At 45.1% G+C, this 10,974-nt stretch overlaps 1 protein-coding gene across 1 annotated transcript in view; it reads right to left on the minus strand.

Moving 5' to 3' along the window:
- SLC27A2 (solute carrier family 27 member 2) overlaps nucleotides 1-9,041 on the minus strand; it is a 44,187-nt gene extending 35,146 nt beyond the window's left edge. The window contains exon 1 of the mRNA XM_043555448.1: nucleotides 8,399-9,041. Within this exon, the coding sequence (XP_043411383.1) occupies nucleotides 8,399-8,876 (478 nt within the window). The 5' untranslated portion in view covers nucleotides 8,877-9,041. The remainder of the gene's footprint in view (nucleotides 1-8,398) is intronic.
- Between the last annotated feature and the right edge of the window lie 1,933 nt (nucleotides 9,042-10,974).

Here is a 10,974-nt window from a genome sequence, read left to right on the forward strand (position 1 = left end):
CCAACACATATATATGTGTATATACATATATATATACATATATATATACATATATATATATATATATATATATATATATATATTTAACATATCAGTAACAAATAGTTCCCCAAGGAAGGTTCAGCTTATCTGAGAAATAACCTCCAAATTTCATAAGCACATTTTCTGGTATGAGAAAAAAACAGGACTGATTAGCATGTTTTTCAAACCATAGGGCACAGTACAATAGTGGGTTTTTAAAATCATTTGAAGTGACCACATTAAAAAAAATTAAAATAGAAGGAAATATAAATTTTCAGAGTGTATCACACAGAGTAAGAGGGAAGTATCAGTTTTTTAAAAATTTGTTTCAGTTATGTGGGTGTCTGGGTACTGGGCCACAGACAAATATATTTTTTACTATAGGTCAATGCCAAAAAAACCTTCATGTTTGCTACTTGATTTATGTGCCCTTAAATCACAAGATGAGATGACCTTTAAGCTTACTTATCTTGAACTTGTGATAGCTGAGGTGAATATACTTAATAGGAAGGTGACCCAATACCGGAAGGAATTACCTTGGGGAGGCTATACCTAATGCATCCTATATACTTTGTTTTTCAGATGTTTATATATGATGTCTCCATCAAAACAAAAAATATCATCTGGACAGATGCATTAAAAAAAATTTCAAAACATTTTAACCAGAGGACTCATGCACATGGTAAAAATCAATCAAAGAGTACAAAAGAGTCTATAATAAAGATCAACAGTCCCTTACCCCATCCCTCTTAAAAACTAAACCTGCTGCCTAGAGGCACAATCCCTTTTCATTTTTTTTAAACCTAGGTCTTGTAACAGTCACTTGTCTGTCACCAAACAATGTGCTTTTCCTGCTACCTTGGGACCTAACAATTTTGATCCCCACCCTTGTTTTACCCTTGTCCACTCCCAACAATTACTATCTCCACTTTATGTTGTCTAGGTTAATAGTATGTACATCTATTCTGAGGCTATAATTCCATCTTCCCAGCTTTGTTTATGGGTTGGTTCTAGAAGCTGAACACCAATAATCAGGATCAACAAGATTATAACTATGTAAATATTATTCACTGCAGAAGTAACACACTATAATCATACTTCCTGAGTTTTCTCCTGGAGTTCCTATTGGCTATCATTCTTTTATTATTATTTATTATTATTTATTTTTATTTTTAGAAAGAGAGAGAGAGAGAGAGAAAGTGTGTGCATGTGAGCGCTCAAGTTGGACAGTGGCAGAGAGAGAAAGAGAGAGAGAATCTCAAGCAGGTTGCACACTAGCACAGAGCCCGATGCATGCTCAATCTTAGGACCATGAAATCATGACTTGAGCCGAAATCAAGAGTCAGATGCTCAACTGACTAAGCCACCCAGGCACCCCTGGCCACCATTCTTCAATAAACTATTTGCCTCAAATATTTTTTTAACCTCCATCAGCTTCTCCCCCTTTTGGCCCCTTGAACTTCCGTTCTCCTTTTCTACTCTTTTATTTTAACAGGTTCCTTCAGCACTTCAAAATATTAACCAAAAATATGACTGTTATAAAAACACCCCATTCCTTGCCACTGCCTTGGTCCAGATCCTCATTATTTCCTACTTTAATCATCCCATTAGCCTCCTGATCAATCTCCTTATCTCTAATCTTTCCTTGCTTCCAACTGATCAGCTACACTATGGCTTCTTGTTACTGCCCTGTTCAGAATCTTTCAATGGCTGCTCATCCTTTGTGGTGAGTCCACTCTCCTTATGCAACATGTGAGGTCCCGAGCTCATTCACAGTCTAACCCCTGGGGACTTTTCTGATGTCATCTCTTAGTACCATCTCTTGTCCCCTTTCCTTTAATTACACTGATCTATGTGAACGGAATGTACCCATATCCTCACATCTCATGGGCTTTGTTCAAATGGTTTTACCTGCTTTGAGTGCCCTCCTACATCCGGGTCACCTGGAAAACTCCAGCTCACCCTTCAAGACTCACCCTTGGTGACACTTCTCTCTGTTGCCTTCCCTCCCTCTACAAAGTGAGGTGCTCCCACAGGGGCCTGCATATACTTCTGGCAGAGTAGTTAGTACAACTTCCTCATTCTTTTTCTCCTCTATTAGTGAAAACTTTGAGATTAAGGATCATAACTTAATCCTCTTCACATAGTCAACAGTAGTGAGTGCTCAACAAGTGCTTGTAATTCAAAGAATGTGCACAAAGAATTGTGTTTGTGTGGAAGAGACAGAGGAATAAACTAGTTGTTGATTTAAAAAAAAATTTTTAACATTTACTTATTATTGAGTAATAATAAGAGAGAGACAGAGAATGAGCAGGGGAGGGGCCAAGAGATGGGGAGACACAGAGTCAGAAGCAGGCTTCAAGCTCCGAGCTGTCAGCACAGAGCCCAACGCGGGGCTCGAACTCACAAACCGCGAGATCATGACCTGAGCTGAAGTCAGACACTTAACCAACGGAGCCACCCAGGTGCCCCTAAAGCTGTTGATTTTAAAGGATTCAGATCTTACAATACTATGAGTTGATAAACCTCTAATAAAATATAATGCACAATGAAATAATTATTATAATACAGATATGCCTTGCATACAAGGGCCCAGACCAATAAATTAAAAATGACAACAACAATTGCTACTTCAAGAATTAAGAAATCTCCTCCCTCTTTCCCTTCCCTCCCTCCCTCCTCTGAGGCTATATACTTAAATACTGTGTTATAAGTTACCTGGATTAGTCTTTCTTCTCTCCCTCCCTCTTTCCCAACATTTATTCAATATCTATCTAAAGGGTGCTCCCTATGTACCAGGCATGGTTCTAAGCACTGGATATAACAGTGAACAAAACTGATACTGTCCCTGTTTCTATAGAGCCTAATGGGGGAGGAAATTATCCATTAAAATAAAGTGTCCTGGGTGTCACAATAGGGGTTATGATGTTTGGGGAGGAAGACAAAGACAGCCCAGAGGCAGGATCATCTAAATGGAGACCTGAAAGATAAACAGGAATTGGCAACAAGTTGAAGATCAACTGAGATTGGCTGTGCCTGTTTCTAGCAGAGGGAACAGCTTATGTAAAGGCTGGGGGGCACACAACATGGTACCAAAGTAACTAAGAGGCTAAAGCTGACTGGAGTGTAGAACAGGAGGGAAGAAGGTTGGAAGAAGAGGCTGGGATGGGGGCAGGGCCCAAGTCCCTGGTGTAAGTCAGGCAAATGGACTGCGTGGAAGACCATGATAAATTTTTCAGCATGAAATTTACATTCCATTTTTTAAAAAAGGAAAAAGAAAATGTAATTAAGCAGGTGTCATGCTTGATTACAGTTCAAGCAATTTGGTGTCATATATCTTCTACTACATTCATCTTCCTACCCTACCAAACATTTAGTTTGTGATACCTTTCGGAGAAGGCATCTCAGCTGTAGGGAAGGCCACTGACCTTGCCCAACACAATTTCCCTACATGTCCTCTGGGCTGCTGGTGTACAATTAGCATTTGGGCATTGACCTGAGGGTCCAGTGACTCACCAACCATATTAGACACACCTAACATGTCCAATTGTAGCAGCCTTTCTTCCCCTAGAGATGCTGCTATAAAACTGAAATTTGAAAGGAAATTCTGGAAGTGAATATCAATTATTAACTATCTCTTTGTTATTTAGTGTCTTTCCTTAAGCTTTTTATGACTACATTTGGACGTACATGTTTTCCCCTTCACAGATTTTTTATGTAGGGCGTGTGTGTGTGTTAATTCTTACCATAAAGTCTGCTTACTTAAAAGTGGCAATCAACCACTTGGATACAAAAGCTCAAATAATTCTACTTGGCACAGGTTGAGTTGCTGGGAACTCTGGGTTTTGAGATTTACATGCAGGAATGTTCTTGGGAATGACATCTGTGAGGCTGTAAGAGAAGCGGACTGGATAGAGGGAAAGTTGAACAGTGATGCAGTCACATAGGGGACTCGCTCAACTGATCCTCTAATCCTATGGGGACTCTGGGCCTGGGATGGCCCTTCAGGATTGTTCCAAACTAAGGAAAGTGGGCTATACCTTCACCCCTGCCCGTGAACCAGTCACTGGATGCAGGAGGCAGGGGTGGGGGTGGGGGGGAGGGTAGTGCTTAACCTTGGGCACAGTGGCTCTTTTTAAGCAAGGGCAAATCCTGGAAGTGGTCTCAGCTGAGAACTTTAGCTGCCAATGATCCCAACAGATAAGGAATGAGCATCTCAGTCCTGAGAGGGGATTTGGGTAGTCTATCACAGCATCCACTATACATTGCATCCTTACTGATAGCAAAGCCCTTACATTTTTCATTTGTATAGACCAATTTGTAGAGTAGCTTTACACAATTTATGTCATAATTTTCACAAGAACCCTGTGGTAAAGATACAGTAACCCAATTTCTTTTTTTTTTTTTTTCAACGTTTATTTATTTTTGGGACAGAGAGAGACAGAGCATGAACGGGGGAGGGGCAGAGAGAGAGGGAGACACAGACTCGGAAACAGGCTCCAGGCTCTGAGCCATCAGCCCAGAGCCTGACGCGGGGCTCGAACTCACGGACTGTGAGATCGTGACCTGGCTGAAGTCGGACGCCTAACCGACTGCGCCACCCAGGCGCCCCCAGTAACCCAATTTCTACAAATGGGGACAGAAGCTCAGTGAGTCTATGTATGAAAAGACAGATACAAAATGAACAGAAATATACTGGGTTTATAGGATTCCTGTCTCCTTATATCAGCCATTCAGGTTAAAGTTTTGGAAGACGGCTTTACTTTTTAGAAGGTGCTGCCTATTTGACCTTCTGCTCAGTAGTTGTTAAATGAAGCATGTGGAATCTGCCTTTGAAGAGTACTACTGACAATCTCTTGTTCATGTTCTTTGACAAGCATAGCCTTGAGCTTTATTAAAAGCTTGGGTGTGAAAAACAGTATTCACAGAAAGTTATCTCAGTGGTGTAGAGCAGACCTGTTGATTCCTCAATGGTCTGGTTTTAAGCCATGGATTGAAATAGAACCTCAGAGAAAGCAGTGCATAGTGGAGTGATGGAAAATTGAGTGATTACCACATTTCTCCTCCCTTCCTTAAAATCTATCTTGTTAAAAAAAAAAAAAGAAATCAAGATAGCATATGAAGTTTCTCTGCTTTTTTTTTTTTTAATAAAAGAAGAAGAAACTTATGAATACCTGGGCCCATTCTTAGAAAGTGGGGAGAGAGGGCAGGTGGCGAGCTGAACCAGTCTTCACCACTGAGCTGGTAAGATGCTACTGGCTAACTCTGCAGCTTTCTGCTAGGAAAGGCATTTAATCTAGAGGCTTGTTCTGCTACTCCATTGCCTCATTGAATGGGTATCTGATGGAGTTAAATCAAACACCCCAGAAATGCTTATCAATAAAGTGGGACCTGAAAAGGAGGCAATGAAAGGAAATGTGTTTTGATCAAAGTTCTAGGATGATTGTGAAATGGTTGGTAGATGGGCAAGTCAGGATTGAAGGTTTTACCTTTTCTTCATTCAAAAAGGCACCTGAAACACAAACTGGTTCTTGACAGCCCTTGGAGACAGTCTGAAAACAGCCTTTCAAATGCCATTTGTAACCGTGATTTTGCATTTTTAGCATAGGCAGTTTGGAACTTTCACATTTAAGAACCCATTGTCTGGTCTGTACATCGACAAGGTACGAGTTAGAACACCTTCAGATAGAGGCGTGCATTCACCTCTTCCCCTCCCCCCACAAAACAAATTGCCCTGAGGTCAGAAAGATGTTAACCAAGGTTAAGTCTCGCCAGCAACAAGTAAATCTTTAACAGGGGAATACATATTCATATTACCTTTGTGTAGTTATGTATCTTCTTAATATTATTTTAAAGTTCTTACTTAAGCGAACTCTCACTTTCTAAATAGTCCCAGAATCAAGCATAATTCTTTGTCATGAAGTTACCCAGTCATACCAGGACTTACATAATTGTTATCATTTGATATCCACAAGCAGCCATGTCACCTTTCTACTAGCTATCTACTTCCCTATTTTTCTCAAGAGGCTGTAGGAAGGTCTTTTTGGAATACTGGCCACTTACACTCAATGTGCAGAATAATCTGAATTCTATCCTTCTTCAGATTCAATAACATTAACGTCTGATTTAAAGTTGTTTTGCTTCTACCCTTCTTGTTTCTAAGGAAAAAGAACTGCTGGCCTTCCCGAATATGCTAGCAAAGTGCTAGTTTATTTTGATGGAGATGTACAACCACCTGTCTTGCAACCTTTAGTTATGAGCAGGGTAAGAAGAAAAATTTTAGAGAATGTCTTTAAGCTAGCTCTCTGTTCAGACCTTGGGCTGCTTGCGATCTCAGCCCTTGAGTACATTATTATTTGATGTTTCCGTTTTTGTCCTCCACTATCCTATGCACAGACCCTCCCTACTATGGTCCCAGCCCATCCTATGCTCATGACCAGCTCTCTCTCTGGCAATGAGACCCCAGGAGAGCACCTCTCTCCTACAGCCAACTGCCAGAGGTGAACTGGGAGGTAAGCAAATCTGGTAGGGTGAGGCTGGGCCTGGGAGATTGGATCTAAATGGATTTTCTCAAATCAGGATATATTTAACTTTTTTACATCATTTTTCATGTCCTCATGCCTAATCCAATGGTTCTTATGCTTCAGAGAAGAAAGCCTATTGCAACCAACCAGAATAATGGAACTCATTAATTTGACAAACATTATTGAATGACTACTATATGCTAGGTATTGCTAGGTCGTTATTCAAAGATATATGAGAGAATTCTAAGCCTTTGAGATAATCAAAGTCCAGTGAAGCAACTCATCTAAGCTTTTCCTTGTACAACTCAGAGAGAGGAGAGAAGTGGAGATCAGATTATCTCTATGCCTTGATCCTTGATTAAAGCTGGCACTGGAAAATTAATCCCCTTCATGGAAGTGAGGCCTCTGCCGTTAGCCATTCTTTGAATTCCCTGAGTCCTTATTTTCTCTACAGTAGAGTCCCTTCAGTAAACAGCCTTTAAAAACTACCACTATTGTTGTCCTTACATAGCAAAACTCTAATGAAGCATCTGTGTTATGAACCTGATGAAAACAGCCTCTGGGGCTCCTCTTGCCTGGAATCCCCTCTCCCCTACTGCACTTGCCCAGCTCACTGTCAATGCCTCCAGGAATTTTCACTCTCTGCTCATCCCCTGCCTCTATCCACCCCCCCAATGCCCAACTCTGTAGTTCTTTCGGCATACTTATCACATTCTTCTGGGTATCACGTTCACAGACATTTGGGTATGTGGCTTAGTTCTTTTACTGGAGTGTAACATCCTTGAAGTAATTCATCTTATTTTCTCCCTGTCCTTTTGTGGCAACTAGCTTGTGCCTTGTGGGGACTCTCTACCTGGTGGTTTTTATATCATCTGCTTTTCTAAACCTAACCTCAAAAGTTTGTGCTACAAGACTTGATTACAGACCTAATCTCTGCAGTCCCTGACCTCCCTCACACAAAGCCTGAGATACTATGCAGGCAAGTAGTATTTAAATCCCTCCTGAATTGGTAAAAAAGATCACTGCGATACTTTCTTAGGAACCAAAAGGTAAAGTAATAGGTTTAAGAGAGTCTTCCAGTTACTAAGAGATTAAATCGTCTCTTTTCTCAGGCAACTAGAAATTGTTGGGGATTTTCTTGAAAGGATCATCCTTTGAAGTGTGGCAGGAGGGAACTACAGAACCAACGGTCGCTTTGGTTATAGATGTAATGGGGACTGACGGCACTGCAGCAGATCCCCAAAGTCTTCTTGGGGAGCAGGTGGGGTAACCTTCTCTGCAGTGAGAATCCAGAGAGGCTAACAGCATTTGAGAGCCCGAAGCAGCCGTGAAGACCCTCTACTAGAGGAGGACACCACGGGACAGGAAGGGAAAATGACTTTCTCGTGATCATGTAGCCAATCAAACAGCAGAGGTGAGAACATTCCGGATCCTCTAGAGTTCACACTCAAGACTCTCTGCATTTTAATGCCCATATTGTCGGTTTTGGTTAAAAGCCTGGACTCTGAAGATAGACAGCTCTGGTTAACCCCTCTCCTCAGATCTACAACCTGGGACCTAAGGCTTCACGGTCCTCGGTGGTCTCACCTACAAAGCCCGATAGTAAGCCCTGTGTTATGTGAGGATTAAAAGCAACACTATGTACTGCACGGTGCTTAACACAGTGCCTGAAAGAGCTTCCACAACGGGCTGTTTTAATGACCATTAGCGTCTTGAGGAAGGGTTGCCATCCCCTCCCTCTACACTTCCAGTTCGGACCTGAAGTTCCCTTTCCAACCCCCTATACCATGCAGTGGCTGGTCTGTCAAGGTGCGGGGGAGCCCACTGCCAGGGCGGGCGGTCCCCGGGCTCACCTGGTGAGACCAGTAGCACCTTCGCACCGCAACACTGGAAGCAGTGCAGCAGGGACTTCGCGCGGATGTTGGAGTTGAGGCACGACATGGCACAGCCCAGCTTGGCCAGCCCCAGCCACAGCCACACGTAGGCTGGTTCGTTGCCCATGAAGATCGCCACGCAGTCTCCCTGGCGCAGGCCGACGTGGTCGTGCAGCGCCCGCGCCACTTGGTTGCTGCGCCGGTCCACCTGCGCATAGGTGAGCGTCTCGTCACGGAAAAGCAGGAAAGGCTTGTGCGGGCTCTGGCGCGCTTGTTCCAGAAACTTGTGTAGGACGGTGCGCACCGGCCGCTGCTGCCCGTATCTGCGCACTCGCCGGGCCACGCCGGCCAGGCGCAGGAAGTAGCCCACGTCCTGGAAGAAGTAGGGGCAGCAGAGGTTCACCAGCAGCGGCAGGAGCAGCAGTCCCGCCAGAGCCGTGTACAGGGCGGGCAGCATGACAGCGGCGGGGCCCCCAGTCCCCGCGAGGACAGGAGGCGCGCTCCGGGCGTGCAGCGCGGCGGCGGGGAGGGCTCCTCGCGGACGGCGGGCGGGCTGCGCGGGGGCGGGGCGAGGCTGGGGTGGCGGCGGAGCACCTGAGCTGCCGGCACCAGCGCGGGCTCTCGGGCAAGTGGAGCGACGTGTGGACTGCCGGGGTGACAGGAGGGACCCGCCGGCTCAACCCGCCCCCTGGTGGGTGTGCAGCCACCTGCGCGCTCGGCCCTGTGGTCTCCCCCCCACTCCCCCCCCCGGCGGGGAAGGAGGCTTTGAGGCGCTCCGCGCGCCGCCGGCGGTCTGCGTTGTGACCCGAGTACCTTCCACCTCGGAGCCACGGTTTCCTTGTCCGAATGTTGATGACAAGAGGCACTTAGCGGCTGTTGAGATTAGAGGAGATAACGTAAGCGTCCCGCTGTTCACTGCCACCACTAGCAGGGTGCCTTATACAAACGACTTGCTGTTATTACCAGTGAAGCCCCTTGTAAATGTGAGTCCGGTTATTTATTAGCAACGGGTACCAGGCGCCACTGCCAAATTAGAATCCCATCTCTCCCTTCTTGGGCCCAGGGGCTTTCCGCTTGGTGTCTTGTCAGATTTGCACCCTCCCCCGCAGCCCAATTGCCGGGCCGTCTCCTGGGGCGAGGATTTCACGGTTGAACAGAGACACCCGAGACTGTCACCTCCACCTCACCCCAGTCCTTGGGCTGTAGGTGAGGACGGGACACTGTGATCCTAGTCGGGCCCAGCCGGGTCCAGCTAGCCCAGATTGGGCGTGAGGGAGCGCCACACTCTGCCAGCTGAAACCAAGCTCCGGCGGTTTTGGACATGTGTGTGTTTGACTTTTAATATTTGGTTCTACGTGATTCTTCTCTCCTGTATGTTGAAGATTCTCAACTAGTGTCAGCCCACTTCAACAGACATTTACTAAGGGGCTTCGTCAGAGAACATTACAACATAGAGCAAATTAAGGAAACACTTGCATTTCTCAAAAGCCATTTATTTATTTTTATTTTTATTTTTTTAGTGTGACCCTCTTTTTAAATTTCCCTTAGTGCTGCTTCTATGGAGTGAATACTTGCTGCTTGCTACTGAGGAGGGTGGGGATCTAGGTAAAGCACTGTTCTGCTTCCTTCCTCTCCTGCCTTCCCGCATTCATCTTCTTATTCTTAGGAGATAGCCACAAGTAATGAACGTTTCCTCCTGCCAGACACTGTGCTAGGGGCTTCCCTGTAATATGTTTCTGGAGTGTCACAGTCACCTGAAGGTGGCACTTTCAGGCTCATTTACAAATAGGTAAATTAAGACAGCGAGTAAGTGACTCATGAGTTTTGAAACTGGTATCTGGCCCCAGGGCCCTCCCTTAGCAACCACATTATGCTGCCCTCTTATTCTCCAAGTTTCTATCCATGTTCTTTAGCAATCTTTTCTTTGCTTTTTTCACAATCTTCCCCTCCTCCATTTTCTAAGCCCCCTTTTTTTATCCCTGGGACCTGCTCAAACAACACTTTCTTTACCTTTCCCGAGTCTTTCATGGCAGATCCAGCTACCAGCTAGTGACTGGTTGCATCATTTCCCTGGGAATGGGGTGGGAGCCTTGGTTATCCCTGAGGAGTAGGCTGTAGTGTTAATCAAAGGAAGGGTCAGGACAGAAATCATTCTTGTGGCACCGCTTCTTTCATGCGGAAGCTCAGAGCCACCCCCCCCCCCCGCCCTTAAATGCTTATTTATCTTTGAGAGAGAGAGAGAGAGAGAGAGGAGGGAACGGAAGATCTGAAGTGGGCTCTGCACTGACAGCAGAGAGCCCGATGCTGGGCTCCAACTCACCAACCGTGAGATCAGATCATGACCGGAACCAAAGTCCAATGCTTCACCAACTGAGCCACCCAGGAACCCTAGAGCCAGCCCTCTCTTTATGTCCTCATGCCACCTCTGTCCCTTCATGGCCGGTCTCTTCGGGAGCCTCCTAGAACCCTCTTGTCATGTCTTCGAATAGCTACTTTCCAGAGTGCTAGATCACTGCGAATGACCCCTTTCTTCTCTCTTATGCTGAGGATCACTT

Source organism: Prionailurus bengalensis, chromosome B3 (genome assembly GCF_016509475.1).
Source record: "Prionailurus bengalensis isolate Pbe53 chromosome B3, Fcat_Pben_1.1_paternal_pri, whole genome shotgun sequence".
Taxonomy (NCBI): domain Eukaryota; kingdom Metazoa; phylum Chordata; class Mammalia; order Carnivora; family Felidae; genus Prionailurus; species Prionailurus bengalensis.